The sequence below is a fragment of the Balearica regulorum genome, chromosome 2 (genome assembly GCF_011004875.1).
Source record: "Balearica regulorum gibbericeps isolate bBalReg1 chromosome 2, bBalReg1.pri, whole genome shotgun sequence".
Taxonomy (NCBI): Eukaryota; Metazoa; Chordata; class Aves; order Gruiformes; family Gruidae; genus Balearica; species Balearica regulorum.
Genome location: NC_046185.1, coordinates 24,195,879 through 24,218,918, shown reverse-complemented (window position 1 = coordinate 24,218,918; position 23,040 = coordinate 24,195,879). Strand labels below are relative to the sequence as shown.

The following is a 23,040-nucleotide window of genomic DNA, read 5'->3' as shown; positions in this document are numbered from 1 at the left end:
ATTTTTATGCACCAAAGTAATGACTTTCCTTTTTTTTCTCTCAATATTTTAAACAGGACCAAGCGAGCTCATATCCCACTAACAGAATGCATATTTGAGCTTCCTAATTTGACAATTCAAGCAACTAGAGCTCAAACCCTTCTGCTTCAAACTATTTATCAGAGCTGGTGTCATCCTGTTGGAAATGTGAGTTCAGTGGTGGTAAATGAAGCTTTACTGAATGAGGTTTTCCAAACTTCAGGTAAATATGTGATGCTTTTGGTTAAGTATTTATTACGGTACAGAGCACTACTAGTGAATGTGCATACAACATATCCTTTAAATCCAGGTTTTTACTTATAGTAGTTAACAGACAGAATGTTTTTTTGTGTGTATATGGGTATTTATAGCTTATGCTTAAGATCCAGGATGTAAGCTAAGCCACCCAGCTTCACTCCTTGGCACCAGTTTCTGGATGCATTTAATTTTCCCATACAGGATAATTTTTCCATACTTCCCTCATCTGAAACATCCACCCTCACTGCCTTATATGGTGCAATGTTGTAACTTAAGATCATGCAGAGGTGAAGCTGTTGGAGGAAATAAAAAATACTGGGTTATTAAGGGCTTTATTAATCAATTGCATACATTGCCTTTTTTTAAAGGGCTGCAGATGTTTCTCATCTGGTTTCATAAATAAATGTTACTTCACTGTTGTGAAACCACTGAAGATATGCAAGTCTCAGTGATGATGATATAAATAATGAAACTGGTTACCTGTTATCTTTTTGCAAAACACCCATGGATTTTGGGAGTAAATTAAGGATTTTGACCAGCTTACAGAGGAGACCACAGTCTTCAAGTGCGTAAAGGTCGTTCAGAAGAAGATAATATATTTTTTTTTTACATTTCTATGCAGAGTAGAATAATTTAGACCTGCTGTTATTTAGACCCATTATTGTTTATCTGTTGTGAATAAACACATAACAATAATTGAGATCTTTTGGAATCTCCATCATTATCAGTCTTGGAGAATGTGTCAGGAGAATGATTCAGATGTAGTAAATAATGACTTGAAGCAGAATGGTAGATTGAACTACCACTGGAAGTCTTTATCAGTCGTGTTTTCCCTTTTCAGTCCTGTTGTTTTTTAAAGTTAAATCTGGTGCAAAAGATGGTGCAAAAGAACTGTTCTATTTTCAGGTGTGTAACCCTTGGAATAACTGTTTTAAGAGCTTAGTTTTTCCTTCTTTCCCAAAAGTCACTGATTCGCTTCATTCCTTGATTCTGTGTGGGTCATCTAAGGATGAGATTATGAGGTTTTATTTTCAAGTACTGGTATTTCTGAAGGTAGCATGTTTACAATCCACACCTCAGAAATACAGTTATTTGATCATTTCAAATAGTCTTAGGATTTGCACAGTTCCAAACTGTTTCATCATTTCATCATTTAACATGTTTCAGTCCTTCAGTTCAATGAACTGTGATACAACCATGCTAACAATGTATCTGCAGAATAGAAATCTGGAGCACACATTTTAAGTACTTGCAATAAAGTAAATGAACAGTACAATACACTTGTTTTGATCTTCTCTTGTTCGTGGTTTAGCGCTTGACCTGGTAAATTTTATACTTCTGTTGTTGTACTTTTGATTAACTAGATGAAGGCAGCTTTGAGTTCAAGGCTATGAAATGACTGCTGTCTACCCTTTTGCCCTAATTCTTGGCTAGGTTGATTCTGTAAGTCTACTACCTTTTGTTGGAATACCTTTGTGTAAAATATAGTATTACACCTTGTTGAAAATCAGCCTTGTACTTAGTGTCAGCTTCCACATACTTTAACAGTAACATGTATGTGTGTAAGTTTCTAAAAAACCCACTTGACTGTAATTGCACAGGGAAGTTGGAATTTCAGGGAGTTTCTGGGGGTTTTGTGGTTTGGTCTTTCTTTTTCCTTCAGTGGAGTAACTATGAGGATAATGTAATCAATAAGGAACTTTTCAGTAAACAGGGCACATGTGTTAATCACTGATACTCTTTTACTAACAGTCAGCTTAGTTTCTCCAACATAAAACAACAGCTGATGAATGTTCCTTGGGAGTCCTTGATTTGGATTCCTGCCTCCCATTGCATGCCTCAGTGCTCCTCTGGGCTTGTGCAGATCAGCCTTTGATGGGCTGGTGGCCCCTGTGGTGGGCCTGGGAGTAGCCCAGCAAGGCATTATTTGGGCTCCCCCTCCTGCCATTGTGTCTCTGAGCATCTTTGTGGGTGTATGGATGAGCTTTTATTGTATAACCTAACATCTCACAGAAATAAGTCTTTTTGTCAATGGTATTGTGTTTTCCATCTGATCACAGCTCATTTTTAGCTATGCACAGAAGTAGTACAAAAGTACTTGTGAGGGGTTGACTCTGGTTGGAGGCCAGCTGCCCACCAAAGCCACTCTATCACTCCCCTCCTCAGCTGGACAGGGGAGAGACAATCTAACAAAAGGCTCATGGGTCAAGGTAAGGACAGGGGGAGATAACTCACCAATTACTGTCATGGGGAAAACAGACTCAACTCGGGAAAATTAATTTAATTTATTACCAATCAAATCAAAGTTGAGTAATGACAAATAAAACCACATCTTAAAACCACCTCCCCCCCACCCCTCCCTTCTTCCCAGGCTCAACTTCACTCCGAAATTCTCTCCCTCCTCCCACCCAGCAGCACAGGGGGATGAGGAATGAGGGTTGTGGTCAGTTCATCACACGTTGTCTCTGCCGCTTCTTCATCCTCAGGGGGAGGGCTCCTCATACTCTGCCTCTGCTCCAGCGTGGGGTCCCGCCCATGAGATACAGTCCTCCATGAACTTCCCCAATGTGAGTCCTTCCCATGGGCTGCAGTTCTTCACCAACTGCTCCAGTGTGGATCTCTTCCACGGGGTGCAGACCTTCATGACCAGACTGCTGCAGCGTGGGTCCCCCACGGGATCACAAGTCCTGCCAGCAAACCTGCTCCAGCACAGGCACGTCTTTCCACAGGCCACAGGTCCTGCCAGGAGCCTGCTCCAGTGTGGGCTTCCCACAGGGTCACAGCCTCCTTTGGGTGCATCCACCTGCTCTGGCGTGGGGACCTCCACGGGCTGCAGGTGGATATCTGCTCCTCATTATCCTCCCTGGGCTGGAGGGGGACAGCCTGCCTCACCATGATCTTCTCCACAGGCTGCAGGAGAATCTCTGCTCTGGTGCCTGGAGCACCTCCTCCCCCTCCTTCTGCCCTGACCTTGGTGTCTGCAGAGTTGTTCCTCTCACTTCTCACTCCTCTGTCTGGCTGCAGATGTTCCTCGTGGGATTTTTTGTTTTCTTCCCTTCTTAACTCTGTTATCCCAGAGGTGCTACCACTGTCTCTGATGGGTTCAGCCTTGGCCAGCGGTGGGTCCGTCTTGGAGCCGGCTGGCATTGGCTCTATCAGACATAGGGAAGGCTTCTAGCAGCTTCTCACCTGCAGCCCCCCCACTACCAAAACCTTGCCATGCAAATCTAATATGAGATCAAGAAAATAGCTTTCCATCCTTGTGGTGGTGTGGATTAATTGTTTCTTTGATCAACTTTGTTCATATAATGCAAGTATAAACACTTTATTTTCTTTTATAGCTCTTTCTCCTTGTTCCTTGACTTTTTCTGATTTAGATTCTATGAAATTGTAGTGTTTTTGCAGGAAAAATTAAAAAATGTGGTTAAAGATCTCCTTACCTTCACTTTATCCTATTTCCCAGATCTTTTTCTTGAAATTCATTGCTTTCGTTCTGTTGTTACAAGAATCATATATTGGGTGTTTCATGAGTACTGTTGTCCAAATTATCTTCTACAGTTTTCAAACTTCGAAAAGCCATCTTTCTAACTGATTAGAAATATCACAGGACAAACAGCAATGTCTCTATCTAGATTCTTATCCCTCTGTTAAAATAAAAAAACCCTGTCCAGACATGACATTATTTTCAAAAAAAGAAAGGGCTTATGTAGTTGATATTCCTGTTTTTAATGGTCTGCTGTTATCCAGAGATTTCCAGTAAATCTGCCTGCCTACAGTCGGAATCACAGGATTTTACACATTCTTTATATACAGTACCACACCATACTTTTTTGTCCTTTGTGAACAAACTGTGCCCTCTTAGAAATGTTCTAGTTATGCGTTACCCTTCCAGACCTGTTCTGCCAATTTTGAAAATATACTGAGACTTCAAATTTTTCTTCTATAGTTTGGTACTTGCATATAGCTAGGCTTAAATGTGTTTGCCATTTGTTTACGTAGCCTACGACTTTCTCAGCTGCCTGTGTCTGTATTACCACTTTTTGTGCGGTGATTGAAGAGAGTTACTGCGCTGAAACAGTTGTTGCTGAGCTCCTTATGTCTTTATTGAAGCTTTGTGCCAGGTGCTTTTTGTGAGTGAGTGATGTGCCTCCACAACATACCGATCCAGTATTATTTGAACTCAAAAGTGATACCACAAGCCTTTGTATCCTCTCAGCATAGATCTTTTTTAGGAGTTATGGTCCCTAGTTGTATGCTTTTTCCAACACAGCCCTGCACTTACAATATTGGCTAAGACATGCTGTAGGGAAAGAACAGATCAATTAGAGGAAAAAAGAAAGAAAAAATGGAAAGGAAGGAAAAAGAGAGAAAGAGAAACAGCTAATAAAAAGGGAAGAGAAAGTAAGGAGAAGCAAGTAGAAAGAGTAGAAAAGTAGTAAAAGTTAAGAAAGCCAAAATTTAATAGGAAGACAAGTACAGATACATGAGTTGCAGGAGGAGGGGAGAACATCAGAGAAGAACACATGACTATTGGTCCTCTGACGTGCTGTGGGGAGTCTCACGAGGTATGAAGGCCTCTTCGGAACCTCGCTGCTGGGTAATGGCTGAAAGACTTTCTGTGGATGTAGTTTAAAAAGGGAGCTCTGCATTATTTCCACAAACATAGGAACAGTATTTATAGCTAGTATCTGAGGTTCTGTCCTGTGATTTCATCTGGAGCAGAAAAATATTTCTGCTCCAAAACTTCCTTCAGAACTAATTTAGACTGAAGGTAGTGTAGGGATTCAGAACAAACTCTCAAGCTCTTTCCTGTACAACATCTTGTTGGGAGTAGATTCACAGAATACCAGGAGTGTAAATTGCTTGAAATTTAACGCTCTTATGTCCCCCACCTACCTGCCTTCTCCCTGCTCTCCTGAAACTTTTTTCTACTAGGAGAAAAACACTTTCCTCAGGTATTTTGTAGTTTGTTGGGTATTAGACTTGCTGTCTTCATCAGGTAGTCTGAGAGTTTCTCTTTTGATTAACTTGTCCAAGGCAAGCTGTCTGAATAAATAAGTTTTGAAGTCTCAAAAGCAAGTTGTGTGTGTTTGGCTTCTGACAGAATTTAAGAATGAAGTGCCTGTACTAAAAATGTGTATTTGTCATACATATTAGTGAGGTCTGTTATCTTAAAACTATCAATAAAAAGATGTGTACACTACTGTGACTAGGTGATTGAGCTCAGACCTTGTGGAGGACAGGTAAAATGAGCATTTCAAGAAGAATACATGGGGTTTACACTAGATACATATTGTAAATATGTTTGGATATTATGCCTTCTTTAGCTTGAGACTATTTATTTCTGCTAAGGGCATATTTTTAATTATAACTGATTTGGAATTTAAAGATACATGTAATGGCTTAATGGGATTTTTTTGAAAGTAACTAACTCCATTGCAGTGACACCTCAGCACTTTTGTAATCCATAGTTTTAAATGACTGCCTTGACAAAGGTTCTTGTCCAATATCAACTGGTATTTTTAGGGTTCAGAGAAGCCAAGACAATTAAAAAAATTCAGATAAATATGAACAATGAAACTTATTACTTGAATGAATAGGCTTTACCTTTAAAAAGTACAAGAAAGATTCGTACTGTCTAAAATAAGAGTTGTGCGAGAATAAAAAGAATAGAAAATTTAAAATAGTAGATGGGAATATGAAGTGACAAAATGAAAAATAAGAAATAGATAAGTAAAACAGCTGCAAACAATTGTTTGCTCTCTTTCATGGGTCAAGAAAAAAGCATTATTAACTTCTTGATAATGCATTATATCTAAAATAGAAAAACAACAAAAAACAATAAAAGCAGTCTTCAGCCCACACATAGCTGTTTGGAAATTTATGTTTGTGTTTTGGTTTTATTTTATAATCTTCTTGGTATACAAACACATCAGTATGTTACATGTCAGTTCAATAATGTGTTAGTTCTTATGCTTGCACATGCTTGTGAAACATCCCAATTTTGCATTTCATCCACTATAAATGTGGAAGGAAACATGAATCTGAAATGCATCACACTTTCTACATTTGTGCAAGTAGATATATTGATGTTAATAAAATTCTTTTACAATTATTATTATACATTCTTTTAAACAAACATAAGTGCACAAAATACCAACATTTTAGAATAGTGCCGGTTAAGATCTTTCAAAGGTTGAGCATAATTAATCCTATGAAGTAATTTTACTGCATACTTTTTCATTATTTGTTAGTAGGTACCTGAAGCACTCAGTTTTCTAACCATTTCAGCCTGCCAAGAAAACATATACACAGTCACACATGGCTTTAGTTTACTCTGGAAAACTGGAACTTGCTACCACTTTTTCCTTGTCCTATTCAGGTAGTTCATTATTTTGTTGACAGTTCTGTTCCATTAATCTGGTATTTTTGGGAAAATTGCTTGCAGACCTTACATTTCTCTATTGAAGGTGATCAAATAGGCATTTGAATCCCTCATGTAAATGATGTCTTAAAGTTAAAATAAAATCTACTTTCCAGAAAGTAACTGTAAAACTATTTTATGCAAGATTTCATGTGGGATACCTTAATGGTTGAATAATAAATTTTACCTCATAAAAATGAAATTCAATAATACAGTAGCTTTCTCAGCGCAGTAGCATCTGGTTGAATCTCATGAGAGCCAATATTTTCCAACTCATTAGGATCATGTCGTTCTGTATGTCGTCAACATTGACTTAGCCAAGCTACCTTTACTTACATAACCGCCAAACTATTAAATAGGTCTCTTGTGGAGTGAAGTCAAATATTCCTCTTATTTTGCTTTTGCCTTGGAAGAAGAGAAGAAAATGTACATACTGTAACATTTAAACATCTGGTCTAAACCACATCAGGGTAACACTGAGGAAAGTAACAGGATTCAGTATTCTTCCCAGGTGTACATATAAAAAAGGGTCATGAAGCTGCTGCATAGTTCTTTTAACCACTTAGGAAAAAGACTAAAATAAGTGACTTGCCTTTCTAATACCCCTGTTTTTAAAACTACTTTTTTCCTCTTACCTGCTCCCCTGTCACCAAACCCCAAAACACAAAATCCAGCAAAAGCCCAGCATTTTGACATTTAGTGGTAACGCAGGTTGTTAAGCTCTAATCACTTCCTTGCAGCATATTGGCATTTCATCTCTGTTTGTTCCATATAACGTGGCCTGTTTTGGCATTCATTTTGAGGAGTATGACTTAAACTTTCTGTTTAAAATCAAAGTGTAAGAGTGTATTCTCTTAACAAATTGCTTGGGAGTGGCAGGACACAGCTGTATCAAACTTGCATTGTATAAACTGTTTACTGTCTTGCATGGGTGACTGTACCCACATGTGTCCTCATCCTTCACATAGGCTTCTGAATGCAGTGTGTAAATACTATTATTTTTATACATTGTACGTTTCTGAGAAAGTCTGGTAGATTATGACCTCTAATATCAGAGGGAAACAGAGTGTGGATAAGCAACCCAAGCCCACTTTGTTCTTTATCTTAATTATTTGAGCTTAATATAGTTGTGTAAAATCTTTTATTTCCTCTTATTGTAGACATTTTCAGTGATATTCTTAAGTCATGTACTGATTTACACCAAACGTGGGACAGGTGGGACATTTTATCATTTTAATTTGTAATCAGTGGGTTTAGCTTGTTGAGTATCTTCTTAATAAATCCTCTGCCTGAAGCAATGGTTCTGTAGTGGCCCAAAATGAGGAACTAACATGTGAAGCATGCATATAAACCAGTAATTATAGTTGCATTTTTATTTTTTCCAGTCTAATTAATAACTACTAATAAGCTTTGAAATCGAGAAATACAACATTCTGATGAAAGAATGGTGGTAGGCATACTTAAGACATTCATACAGGCTAAACTCTGATTTGTAGCATTGTGCTAAAGAATCTCTTGTCCTTAAAAATTCACTTGAGACTTTTAAAATGTCTGTTGTGGTGAAAGTGAATGTATATGTAGCGTCAACAGCACAGTCAAGGAGAAAAAGAAAAGCTAAAAAAATCAATAGGTTGTGAAAGGAATACATATATATATGAGATCTATAGATACACATAGATGTATATAAGCTTCTTAAGTTGAATTGTGTTTCAGAATTGCAGGAGAGCTCAGTTCAGTGTGTATGTTGAAATTAACAGCGAACTCTTGTTGGGTATGTTGGTGGGCTACCAAAAACAAGACACCTAAGCTTAGAGCTATAAATAGTGCCCTTCCTCCAGAGCCTGTAGTTTATTTGCACAAATAGCAATGGAAGCTGTGACCGAGAGCACCTGTTTTGTTTGTTCAGCTGTTAGCTTTATGTTATTTCTTGTTCTATTAAGAAAGGTGTGTTTGTACAGTGGGGAGGTGGGCTGCCTTTTTGCCTCGTTCTAGCTGCCATGTACTGCATCAGGTGAAAAACTCCATGGGGTGGCTGAGGTGGTGGCTTCTTTTCTAAGAGCAATAGAACATGTTGAGACTAAGCTACTAGAATTCGGTGTTATGACAGGAAGACTGGGACGAACATGTTCTGAATCTGCTGCATAATAGGAACTGGAAAATGTCTGAGAAGAGACGCAAAAGAAAGTTTCAGAGATAACAGAAGGAAAGATTCTTTTTTGGGGGAGGACCCAGAGAAGTTGTTAAATTTAGAGTGAACCAGGAAGCCATCAGTAGTTGCTGGTATCAGAATAAAGCATGAATCAGAAGGCCGTGGTTTTTTGGTACCTGTGTTTTAAGAAAAAGATGCATGCAGAGGTCTTGCAACAGAAGTATTGACCCCAGTCGTGCTACCGTTTGCTGAACAGTGCTTTTCAGAAGAGCAAAAGGAAACTATTTCTTTGCCCCTGGCAAAAAATAATTGGGTTGTCAGAAAAATCAAGTTGGAAAGGACTGCCGGAAGTCTCTAGTCCAGTCTTCTGCTACCATCATGGTCATTTGTGTAGGGTTTGATCCAGTGAGGCCTTGCAAATCTCCAAGGTTAATAACACCCTAGCTTTCTGTGCAATCTGTACCACGGCTTGACTGTTCTTATGGTGAGAAAGCTTTTTCTCCTGTGCACCGCTGTGAAGAGCCTAGCTGTGTCTCCATCACAACCTTCTCATACAGACTGGAAGGCTGCTAATGTGTCAAATGTGTTACTGCTGGTTTTCACCTTTTTAAATGTTAAAACAAAATCATAACTGAGGAGTTCTAGCTAGTGCTAAAACTCAGTGACAGTGCCTCTGGTAGCTGTTTCTTCTTCTAATTCTCATGGCAACTAGATTTAACCTGAGCTTTGATGCTATCAGTACATACAAACTCAGTCACGCTGTTGTCTCATTAGTAAGTGTGCTAGTGTATGACATTGAATATTTCCAGCTCAGACCATCACTCTGTGGTAGTTTGACAGCTGTGGAAATTTCAGGTGTCAGTATCACTCCTTTTTCCCTTCAGGTTAAAGAATCCTACTTTGTAGGATATTACATCAGTTTATATAGTGAGATGTTCTGAGAGGAAAATGAAAATGCATACAGGTAATACAACACAAACAAATGATTAATATTTTATGTCTACTAATTGTATAAGCCTTTCTGTTTATGGTTTCATGGGACCTGTCATCTTCAAATGTAAACAAAGCTGTTGTGGGCTGCTAAAACTGCCTGTTACAGGGGTTTGTTCATGAGTTTCATTTCTTGAGCTTCAGTAGTTGTTATTTAAAAATCTTAAATGTTTGCTATCACATTCTGTAGTGGTGTTTCAAAATGTCACCGTTGGAGTGAACATAAACCAAACAAATAACCACCCCCCCAGCAAAGAAATAATAGCAGATCCTTAACTCAGATTGTAAAAATGAGGTACAATATTTTCATACACGCAGTCTTCCCCCTTCTAATGGTTCCGTACTGTTCAGGTGAATGTCCTGTATGTGCATTAAAATAATAGGTCAATTATTGAATTTCAGCATCCAGTTACAGTTTGGTATAAGCATCCCTTTCTGTGCCATTCATCTCACCATAATACATCTGTGTCTTCCATTTTTTTTCTCCATTTGGGTAAACAAAAGTATTAATTTTTTTATATGGATATGGTTGAAAAATGTGTGGGGATCTTCCCCACTTCTGTCAGCTGCAAGTGCCAAGAATAGTAAGCATTAAAAAGAGCACAAAGATAGTGACTAAATTAAGTGTTTAACCCTTCTACAAATTACTGTAGATCCAGAAGAAAATGTTCCTGGTAATTTTTCCAGCGCAAATAGTGACTTACAGACATTACCCTCTCACTGAAGATCTTTTCTTGGAAAAACAAACCCCATTATCCTCAGGTTTATGCATGTAGAAAGAAAAAAGGTAATGAGAAAAGATGGTATTGGATCACTCTGTTAGGCATTTCATTCAGTTTGAGTCAAATAGTTCTTGAGTTCATAATGCCGTGCAGGGCAGTAGGGGTTTTTTCGAATAGCAATGTGGAATTTTTTTTCTGTTATAGAATTAATGTTAATAAAAATGCTTTGTGATGCTGAAACGACTTGGATCACTTTAAAAGAAAGTGGAACATCTTATAGCATATTTTCCTCCTTGTTATTAGAATGAGAAATTTTGCAGTTTGAAAATTAGCAGGCTAATTAGGGGTTTTGATCTTGATGAGGTAAGAAATATCAGCGAGATTTTGAATGGAATAGATTATTAGGGAATGTGAATGAAATGAAAAAATAGTAAATACAGAATTGAAGAAGTTGCTGTGAGGAACTTCCTTTAGTAAAAATGTTTGCTGTAGTAGTAATCCTTACTTTAGGAAAAAAAAACCCAAGGCATAATCAGAAGTAAATAGATTTAAGAATAAGCACCTTTATAAACTATTAAACATGGTAGAAGCATGTTTTCTGTTTGCAAACATGTAATCTTGAAGGCTGATCTTGAGTAGTGAGTTTACATAATGCGTGTAGGTCTCGATCAAATAAAAGTTGCCCTAAGTTGAAATTACATGACAGATTCCAAGTGTTGGACTCCTGCTTAAAACTTATTATAACAGTGCCTGCAATACTAATAGTTTACAAAAACTTGTATACTCTACAATTACTTTTGTCTAATGACCTCTAGTGAATGACATGGAAAATTATTTTCCATTTGTGGGGGTGTTTTGTTTTTTGTGACAAGGTAAGATGATAAATACCAAAGGTATTCTTGCCATAGAAAGATACCAGCTAGCGTACTGTGATGACAATTGCTAGTCTCATGCCTCACATGATTTATTTTTATATTAAATCAGGCTTTTTAAAAAGCTACATATGTTGTGATCATTTTAAACATAGAGATCATAGATCCAAATCCCAGTTTGTAATTGCGTGGATATTCAAGGAAAAAATATTATTCTCCAGGAATATATATTGTGGGAGAGTTGTTCAGCTGTTGAAATGCAGACTGTATGAGAAATGATTATTGTGACCCTTGAAGTAAAGAATAATGTTTCTCCTACATGTCTAGTCCACCTCATTGTCATAAAATAAAATTAATGCAAGGTACATGTAATAAGGTAATGGTGAGGACAGATGGTAAGGACAGAAAGTGTATTTTTACTGGAAAATACTAACCTACAATTAGAGCAGTATTTTAGTCATGAGTTCTTTAGGTTAGTATTATGCCTCTAAAGGCGGGCAATTCTTCTGGAGAAAAATTCTACCAACGGTAGAAATACACAGTAAAGGTAGTAATAATAAGGCAGACAAAATTAGTGAAACTCAGAAAACTAGAGTAAGCAAGAAAATTTTAAACTAACATTTTATGGTTTTGATTTTGCTTTTGGAGGGAAATACTGAGGAATAAATGAAGAAAGGGAGGTGTTCTGTTACAGTGTTATTTAACGGTATCTGTTGAATCTCCCTCCTGTTTGTGTGAAGTGTAATAGGAAAATTAAATATGGCACAGCAGATGTATTTGCTTTGATCTTGCTTTGAAGTGTTGTAGTATTGTAGGAAAGTATTCCTTACTTTGCAGTATTGTTGTAATTTTTTTTTCATTAATAAAGATAGATATCACACTGTGCGATATGTTAATCAAAAGCTCAGATTCTAAGGAGATGTCAGATTTCTATGTATAACCACAGCTCCTGATTTTTGGGAGCTTTATCTTAGGCAAAATAAGAGCTCCTACATCTGCTTAACATCCTCCAAAACATACTTTGAAACCAGGGCTGCTGTCGCTTCAGAGAAAGTAATGAGAGCTATTCCAGAAACACCTTTGTTTTAGTTGGAGATCGTCTAAATAAGTGTAGTCCTCAGTCTCAGCTTAGTTTCTTTCTGTCACAATTACATCATAAGGCTGGTATGGATACAGATCAAACCAAATGTGTGTTTTACTTTCTTATCCTTTTTCACTCTCATTTTTGCCTTTTGTTTTTGAGGGCAACATGATAAATAAATCCAGATATTATACCTTCTTAAGCTGATTTCCCCTGTTTTCACACCGTGGCTCTGTTGCTGCATCTCATTCATGATCTTTTCCTCCTTTTACTGTTTTTATGTCAGATCCCAGGATATTTGACCCTTTTCTTCTTCTTTATGGACTTCTGTGTTCCAATCTTCTTCCTTTCTCCTTTTGACTTGCCTTTCTTTGTGCTTTTCCCTAATGAACAGGAGGGAATCTGATCAGTTAGGTGTGGAGGAGTAAAATTGTCTCTCATGTGGTAGCTTCAAATGTTTTTCTTGTTAGAGATGCATTTCTGAACTGGGGATTTTTGTAACCACTTTTTTCCCTCAGTTATTGCAGGGCATGGGGAGTGACTATGTAGAAAATACAGAAATTAAGAAGAAACACAGCTCTTAGGTAGTGTTGTAGAAATGTTTTAAATCTGGACTGATGCAAAGGGTTTTTTGAAGTATTCCAGTAATTTTCAAATTTTCCAATTTAAGACATTGACTTTTTTTCCTTTAGTTCTTTTTCATATGAATTATCACTTTAGCAGAAGTATGTTGTAGTCTGGCTCTTACCTGTTTTCTGAAAGAAGTGAATACTGGATGATTTAGAGGAAGATGCAAGAATCCCAGCATTATAGATGCCAGTGATATATCCTTGCACCTCTGCGGAGGGTTTGAGTTCTCTTATGTTAGCTCTCTTGTTTTTACCTGGCTTGCATGATGTACCACAGCTACGTACAGCAATTTTGTTCTGCCAACTACTTTATTCTTGTATTATTAGCTAGCATTTTTCATTCTCCTATATGTAATCTCAGATTTGTGATGTAGCCAAGTCATCTAAACTAGATATTTTAGTAATTGGACTTACTGGAGAAAAGTTTCTAAAGAAAAGTAATAACAAGCAAAAATACTAATAAATTAGTCATGTGCTTTGCTACAAACTGACCAAGAAGAGTTTCTGTGCTGACTTAGAGCTGTCCCAATTTACTATTTTAGGAAGGAGTCCTTGAGATTTCCATTTTTATCGATATTCCAGAATGGTTTTCTTACCTTTTTATTGTCTTCTCAAAGAAAATCTTTCCTGAAAAATCCCTTCTCTGGTATCTCTGTATCAGACTATTTAGTGTGAGTTCAGTGGACTCTACTGAGAACCTGTCTGGTGACTTTTAGTTTCAGTTTAGATAGTGAAAAAAAATCCTCCCAATGTGGTTGTACCCACTGTTACATAGCTGCATGCATTCAGCTTTCTGACTTTTTATTTTCTGATATTTTTACTGTTGAAGGACTATGTTAAATTCTGTTGCTCCCCTTTAACATGTATACCAACATGTCATCTCAGAAATCCAGACCCCTATTAAATTTTGGGATGCAGAATTATACTCTTTTCTGAGTACCTTCAGATTTGTTACCACTGTGAAGAATTAATCAGCCATCCATCTGCAGTCAGCATCAGCAGAAGGAGGAGTTAAATAAGAGCCTGATTTAATTATTTACTTGGTAAAAGAGGTTTCAAACTTTTACACTGCCAAAGGATGACTAGAGTTAGGAATAAAATAGGTGTTTTTCGGAGACACTTGGACATGACATGAGTCTATAGTGATATGCTGTCAGAGGTGAGTCCTTTTTTACTCAATTGAATGGAGACAAGTGGCAACCCTATTTGCCAGTAGGGAACAAATTCTCCCCTTCCATCCAAAATGTACCAAAACAAAAGGGTTTTTTTGTTACGGTCTGTTACAAACCAAGGGATTGAGATCAGGGAGGATGATTTTTTTTTTTTTCTTTTAAACCGGTTGTATTATCTTTCATGCTTCTCTGGATTTAAATGCAATTTTTGTATGAGTGCTTGACAGTGAATATTTGCTGTTGTAAGTAGTTATGACCGTGTGCTTGGTATGCTCTTGGCAGTAGGCTTACAATTGTAGGGTATACAATATAAAACACCTGTTAGATATCTATTATACTTAATCTTCTTGCAGATTCTTTTGGAGTCCCACTTAGTTTCTAAAGAACATAGCTTCTGCGTGTATTCAACAGCTTTTCAAATGGTGTGAAATTGTGTTATAATGAAGATAATGTACAGCTCAGGAGGGTGAACTGCACTATTCTGGGCATGGTCTTAGGAAATTGCATCTAAAAATATACTGTTTGTGCCAACAAACCAGATCACTTCAGAGACATTAGGAGTCCATAGATACTTACACTTACTCTTTTTAGACTGACTGTAAGCTTTAAAGCAAAGCTTTGAGGCACTGACATAACAGCATTTGCAGTTCTGTTGAAAGCTCATATAATTGCATCTTGCTATAGCTCTCATAGTTCCTGGTTTCATCAATTAACTCTATTCTGCCCACTGGACTTAGATGAGGTGGTTGTGATCACCAAAGTGCTAAGCACTTGATCTTCTGTCTTTCAAGAGAGCCTTTTATAAAACTTGCTTTGATGTGTACTTTGTGTCCAGGCTACTTTCCCCGTGGGATCACTTTTATGCTGCTATCTATTCGTATGTTGCAGTATCCCACATGTTCTCAATGAAACACAGCTTGCCAGCAGATTTGCGCTTATCGCCAAGATACAATATTCAGCACTAAGAACAACTACTTCTTTAATTCATAAAATTTGCCTTCTGTAAATTTGCACAAAGGCTTGAAAAACTCTCTTTGCATGTACAGAATATTCTCTAAATATATAAAAAAAAAAAAACTGAGAAAGGGAATAGTACTGTACCAAACTGTTATCATGATCTCAGTCTTCCCATTTCATGCCCTCCTAATTCTTTTGCTACCTTCATTTGAATGACTTGTCTGAGTTGGAATATAATAAACCTTTAGGGGACTTTTGTTTCTAACAATGTCAGTGCTGTTCTAACTTAAAAACTGGAGGGGAAAATGAGCAACAGAAAAGAGCTGGTGACCAGTTTTTAGGTCATTGCAGTAAGCACTAAAAAGTCCACACTTACGATTGTGAGATGAAATAAAGAAATACAATTCAGAGCATTCACTGAAAAACATATTTTTTTCTAATATTAATCTATCAAGCATTCAAGCAGATGCTGCATTTGCTGTAGTAGCATTTGCTGAGAAAATTGGGCTGCAGAAAAAGAAGCTGCAGACTTTGTAACAGAATACCTTGAAGCACACGTACAAGTCAAATGGATGGTTTTCTAGAGAACTAAATTTGTGTATTTCCCTCCCTGTTACATTCTGAAACTGGTCTGAGTTATGAAGATTGTCATTTAGGTTTCTATAATGTTGCCCAATCTTTTCTGTAACCCATCTAACTGTACAGATGCTTCGAGGGTGAACATAAGACTATGTTTTATTGCACCAGGTGGCTTTGTTCTTAGGCTTTCGAAATGGCATGAGTATCTGTATGTTATTAGTCTTTTGTGAGATTTTCTTTAATTTTCCCTTGAAATTCTTGTTTGCTGTAACGCAGTAAGATTTCTCTGTGTGTAGAGTAACAATTTCTCTATGTGTATGTATCACATTCCTTAATCTCTTTTGCAGTCTATTCTTTCAATGCTTTACTCTCAGTTGTTTGAATATAATTGAACATATTCTGGTAACATTTCCTATGCAGTTTTAGTACTTTAAAAGTTTCTACTGCAAAGAACAGGGAAACATGAAGCTTTAACTTTCAAAGCCAGTGAAGGGTCTAGAGCACAAGTCTTATGAGGAGCAGCTGAGGGAACTGGGGTTGTTTAGCCTGGAGAAGAGGAGGCTGAGGGGAGACCTGATTGCTCTCTACAACTACCTGAAAGGAGGTGCTAGGTTAACGGTTGTACTTGATGATCTTAAGTGTCTTTTCAAACCTAAACAATTCTATGATTAATATGCCAGCCTCAGTATATGCCTGAATATTATCTACTTGGAATTCCAGTCCACGCTTCATTTATGAATGTATAAGCTTCTGATAGATCATAGAAATACTGCAGAAGTCAGTTTGAAGACTTTACAAAGAATGGCAGAAAAAATAAATTGTTTGAAGTGGCAGGATATTCAAAAGACCTGATGGTACAAGGAGGAGATTTGGGTTTCTGGGTTTCATCTGCCCAGGGAAGTCGTGGCAAAGGGGGATCCAATGCCAACACCCAGCGCCTGCAGGGGGGTGTGACTCACTCTTCCAGGGCAGCTCCTGAGGAATTTTGTGTGTTGATCCGCTGTCACCCATTGTGACTGCTACACAGTCACAGTGTCTCAGGGCAGGTAAAAGGTGTGGGGGGGTGCTGTTGGGCCCCACTGCCAGACTGCAGGGAGGTCCCAACCAGGACAGAGCTGGCCCCAGCCCAAACTGATGTTATGGTCCAGTGGCATGAAATATGGGGAATAATGAAGGAGGAGAGCCCTAATATGTGAATGTTCTCTGCATCAGTGAGCAGGACTACTGCTATTCCTCTTCAAGCTAAGAATCTTGAATTTGATTATGGTGGTAGAAGCAAGGGTAAGAGATGAATTTGAGGTGGCTGGTGACTTACACGTGGGAATGAATACTGGCTCTTCTCAAGCAGAGGTGGATGCTCTTTGAAACTATGTTGAAGCGGTGATTGTGTCAGATTTCTTCATGTGGTGGTTTAAGATGTTGTATCAAAGAGGTCAGAGTTGCAATTTGTTTGTTAACCTTTCTGAAATTTGAGGAATGGTCTTATAAGCAACTCTTCTCTAAGGCTCACTTCCCTCTTTCTCTGTCCTGCAGTATGACTTGCAATTGCTGCCCAAAATGGCAGTGAAAAATAATGAGCAGATACAGTAGGTAAAATAGGGCCATGAACTATAGTGTTAGTTTTTTTAACCAACTGTGATTTTGCTTTATTGCTGTTTTGAAACTTTTTTCATTAATAATAGGTTGTTGAATGAGGGGTAGTTGGTAGAGGTCTTTCTAGCATCTCATAATCTCAAAGATAGTCCCTTCATTTCTGTAAAACCCACCTAAAATTTTTCTCTATACTTAGGAGTCACGTTCTATTTCACTGAGGTAGTACAGAGCTCTTTTGTTTTAGTCAGTTACAAAACCGACTTCTTAGTGCAGTTGCACTTAAAATCACAGTTCAGAGCCTGAGTACCCTTATGGGTGCTTCCCTGTTTGGACAAAGCTTACTAGGTGGAGCTCAGAAACTTGCTGGCCATAGTGTCAGGATGCTTTCTTCTTTTTGTAAGCCATTGATATATTATTTAAACAAAAGAGTTAAAATATTTATAATTTCTGTAATTCACTTTTTCTTTTACCTATACTAAATACATATATACCCTTTTGACTAAGTCTTTGTATTCAAGCGGGGAATATCTTTTCATTCTTTGCCATTTTTTGTCTTTGCTTTCACTGCTTTTAAGTGTAAAAAAAGCATAATGCTGAGAAATGCTCCATGGTTGTCCTACATCAGATGAGTGCTGTACATTGTCTTGTCCTCCCCAAAGCCTTGAAGAGCAGCTCGACTTCCGAATGCTGTTCAAGTCATTATTTTGCTATTCACTGATCTTCTTAAGGCTCATGTGGACTTTGGAGTGGGAGATGAAACTTGTTACAGAAATTATTTGCAAGCCTGGAAGAGTTGCTTTGTAAGAGGCAAATTCATTGGTATTTTGAGGCAACTGCATCATGTATTCAAAATGAAACTTTTCTGGCTAGCAAATCGAGGTGTGACAAGTTCCAGTAGCTACAACAAACTCCAGTTAAAAGATGCTTTTTTATGTTGACGGTAGTTAATGACTGCAACAACTTGCTGAGACGGCAGCAGTTTTTTTGATAGATTCATGCTGTTGTTTAAATACAGGAGTGGAATCCTGTGGCCTGCCTTTTAAAAGAGCTGGGTGATCACAAGGCTTCCTTCTTTTCATTCTGTGTTACTTGATGCTTTACAAATTATTTTCTGTTTGAAATGTTATTTCCCCCAGATCTCTAACTGGAGCCAGCTGATTTCTGAACTATCCTCTTGATCAGGCTGTGTCTATTTAATGCAGTTGGCCCTTGTTAGCTTTTGGTGCTAGCTGAAGTTGTATATTTTGCTATTGGTTTATATTTAATTTGTATCTTATTGTGTATATGTTTTCTTTATATGAGGCTTCTGTTCATTCCTTTGCATATGAACCTAATAGTTTTATCTGTAGTGAGTGGTGATTGAAAAATGAAATGTTTCATTGGCACTTCAAGAATCCAGACTTACAATACCAAATCATAAGAAAAGTTTATGAAGCTTGCTGACTGTGACATGTTATAGAAGTTGGCTTGTCTTTCTTCTGCTTTACTAATGATTTTAAATACGAGTTATTAAGTGGTGTTAGCATAAACCCCATGAAGCTGACTGTTTGAAGTTAAATAAGTGTAATATAATTTCCTGATGATTGCTGTATCATTCATCAGTGTAACATTTAAAATAAAAAAAAGAACAAACTCAAAGCAACAAATACATTCTGGTTTATAGTGGCTCAGCTATTTCATATGCTGTTGGAAACGTTCTTTACCTTCTTAGGAAGTTATCAAGCAACAGTTATTGAATAATCATCTTTATATGCATTGCCAGTAATTCAGAGAGATATTGTAATTCTAGACATTAGCAGGAATGAATCTCTCTTTTTAATTGCAGATAGCTGGTTTTCATTGTGAGGCATTTGTATTTCATTGACTACCTCAGATATTTTTTCTGTTTTGCACAATTTCTCTTTGGCAAAGGAAACTTCCTGATAATAAGTGAGAAATATTTCAGCAGCATTCTGCTTGCTCAGGGTGTTCTGTGGAGGAGATGGCTTGGGTTTGTATGATTTCACAGATTTCTAACATGGCTGTTCATACTGTTTCCTTGCTACAAAAGTTAATGCGTTTTTGGACTGCCATGTAGTGTGGATAGAAGCCTTTTGACTTATCCGTTATCCTTGCTGTTGAGTTTGAAATGAGATTGTTCTGGCACTGAAACCGTTGATGTCAGGAAGGTAAAATAACAACTTCTTCACTTTCTGTCCATGATGTGGGCAATCAACTTTATTACCCTTGGAATCTAAATGTGTCAGATGAATTCCTTAAGCCTACTGTGAGTTGCCTGTGTTTTATCCTGCTTTTCACAGTGCAACATAATGTTGTGCAGTGCTACTATTTTTATACTTTTAGTTCCACACCTGTTTCTTTGTTTAAAAAAAAAAAAAAAAAGACTTCCAGAATATGTAAGTACAATAGAGTTGTCCTTTAGATCACTCTCATCTGTGTTAAGAACTGTTTGATATTTCAGTTGTAGGACTCTGTTTCCCAACAAAAGTCATGTGACATCAGCAGTGAGGTGCAATAAGAGCTCTCTTAGGATTACTTTAAATAGAATGGAAGACTTTGGGTATATAAGGTTGTGTGGCCTTGAATGTGATTTTTATTTGATATATGAGCTGTGACATAGCTATTGCATGACTGAGATGTGCCTGTAAGCGGTGTAGTGTACAGATGGGGTTTCTCTGAAACAAAGCCAGCGACTAAATCTGAATGTGCTCATTTAAAGGGTAAAGAATACTTCATAAAACATATGGAAACATTTCTATGTTTTTTCATTAAATGGGCTTCTTACTCCTTACGCATTTTTTATGATTGTTCATGCTAATATGTCATTTACCTGAATCAAGACTGCTTATGCATCTGTTTGGTTTAGTGATGTTTGTATAATGTTATGAATATTTTATTTAAAAACACACTAAATACACATTTTTATTTTATAATTCCAGAACTTTTCATCATTTCAAAGGTGAAATAATCCTTTTTCATAGAACTGTTGGAAAAAACCTTACCATTATGCATTGCAAAATATATGATTTAGGAAGAATGTCAGTAATAGGGCAGTTGCACAGTATGATTTGGATTACATGGTTATTGGGATCCACTGAAGTAAAATCCAGGATTATGTACATTTGAACAAGAAATATAGACCAAATTTACACAAAGAGGATCTTGCTCTTTAAAAGCACGGATACTGAAAATGTGCAGGAATCATAGCAGCCCACAACGTGCCATGCCAATAGCAGATAGTGAGAGTTTTGTGTGTGTGATAACAGAATGATAAGTAAAAATATGAATATATAAACATACATTTTATGTGTGATGTTTATAAGCCAGTAGGCAATGCTTATATCCAGTTCTATGTAGCTTAAAAAGAAAATTGAAAACTAGAAGCGGACACAGAGGAGAGCTGTAAAGCTCATATGAGAATTTGGAGAAAGAGACCTTCAACTGAAATAAATAAAGAATGCATCTTTGTCCTCTGAGATTTGAAAAATTACCTGATTGTGCCACCTGTGTACTTTCGAATGAATAGTAAATTGGGTAGCAAAGGATTCCTTCATCTTTTTTGCCTTTTCTTTGATAAAACCCTCCAGTTAAACCCATGGAAATTGGTATATTAAAAATAAAGGACACATTTCGAATAGTGAGAATGGTTAGATTTAGACCAGCCTACCAAGAGGAACATAGAAGCTTCAAAACATTTTATGGCTTAAGGAGTATCTGCTTCCTCCAGTATGAGCTAGGTGTCATCAAAGCCAGTAGATACCAGGTTCCAAAGGATGCTAAGCAAAAGGAGTCATTTCCACATGGGAAGTAGTCACACGGTGAAACGCCCTGTGTTACAAGAGAATGGGGTTGCTGTGGGTTTACATCAAACAAACAATTAAAACGACCTCTGCATAAATACGGAGAAGAAAACAAAATGATGGAAAGGCTATTGAAACAAAGACAACAATCCTTCTGGGTCAGGAGTCATATGTTCTTAATATTTGGAGAATTGTCTGTAAATGTCATTCAGACTTTCCCTGTTCTGGTGCTGCTCCTTAGGAATCCAGCGTTGGTTCCAGGTGAGACGTTGGTCTTGGTGGACCTATGGTTTAACTCTTGCATTCTTCAGTGATATTTTGAATGCAGACTGTTTCTTTGAAGGAAACATTTTTGTCTTAACTGAAAATTTAGATGTTAGTCTACAATGGCATACAGCAAATATATGTTGTATAATAATAATTTCTTATGCAAACTTAAATTATCCAGTACAAGGAACTTCTTTCCCTGATTTCTTTCTTAAAGGGTATTTCTTCTTAATGCGCAATGAAATTCTAAGTAAGTTAGTAATGACTTTTGACAACGTAGTGGCTTTTAATAGGAAACTATTTTTTTTGGCAGGTGATAAGTATTTTACTTTTCATTGTCTTGTGTAACTCACCGTTGGGACAGGTGGCTGTCTTGGTTACTTGATACTGAAGATAGTCCTGCTGGATCATGTTACAGGAAGAAATGATCTCTTGCTGTCTCTCACACACATGCTATATATATGTATTGATTTACATTACCAGCACTGTTTTAGATGTTTGGACTTGTTCTGAGAAAATTAAGGATGTATTCAAATGTTGTTTATACAGGTTTACTCAAAGCTCTGTTACTGAGCCTATTAGTTATGTCTTTATTTTTTCTTACTGATTGTGTAGAGGGACTTTTATAGTTTATCTTTCCTATCTAGTCTTTTGCTTTCCTTCACTCTGAAGGCACTTGTCTTAAGTTGCCTTAAACTTCCATCTTCTCTTCCTCTTCATTTAATGTTTGACAGCCTGTTCTTTTCTCTTTTGTTGCTGCCATTGAGAATCTAAATCATCCGAGCTTCTGAGCATATGCCATCTGTAATGACTTATAGGGACCTTGTGGAAGAAATACACATTATTAATTTTTGTCATTTTTTGGGGGGGGGAGCGGGGGGAGGGGAATCAAATCCAAAATTTCTGAATGCTAATCGGTAATCTTTTCCTAGTTAATTTATTTGCAGGGATGCGAGGTGGAAACTGCAAATCCTGTTTGACAGGCCTGCCCACACATCTGTCTCCTCATTTCCCTGATTCCAGATCCTTAGTTAAGCTCTAAGTGCTTTAGTAATATGTGTGTATTATGTTATATTAAGGATCTAATTTTTTTTTTTATATGATGGCAAATCCATAGTTGGTTTTACACTTAAATGTATTAAATTAATGTAGTGGTGGCATTCATAGCTTCTCTTCAGAATCACTAATCTAGCACAACAGGGTCCTGATGCCTGAGGTCTCTAGGTAGTAGCTCAAACCAAATAATATCTACCTTTGCAAGGAAGGATATTAATTACATTACCCAGAAACAAAGCAGTTGTTGTTCTTGCTTTGTAATTATCATATCTCATTTATAACGGATGCAGAGTTTTGCTTTGTCCCCCCCCAGCCCTATGATTACAGCATGTTTGAGCCAGATTTTTGTAAAAACTATTCTTTCAGTCTAATCATACCCCTACTGGAAGGCTTTAAGGGTTCAAGGAGTAAACACATAAAACTTCGATCTAGTTCTTACAAAGACATAGATAGTCTTTTTGAAACTTTTGGCA

The 23,040-nt window shown here is 37.2% G+C and overlaps 1 protein-coding gene across 6 annotated transcripts in view; it reads left to right on the top strand.

Annotated features, from left to right (window-relative positions):
• The window catches only part of VPS13B (vacuolar protein sorting 13 homolog B), a 486,160-nt gene that overhangs the window by 111,783 nt on the left and 351,337 nt on the right, over window positions 1–23,040 (top strand). For all 6 annotated transcript variants that reach the window (XM_075743649.1, XM_075743646.1, XM_075743650.1 and 3 more), the window contains exon 17: window positions 57–241. In XM_075743649.1, coding sequence (XP_075599764.1) covers window positions 57–241 — 185 coding nt within the window. The remainder of the gene's footprint in view (window positions 1–56; window positions 242–23,040) is intronic.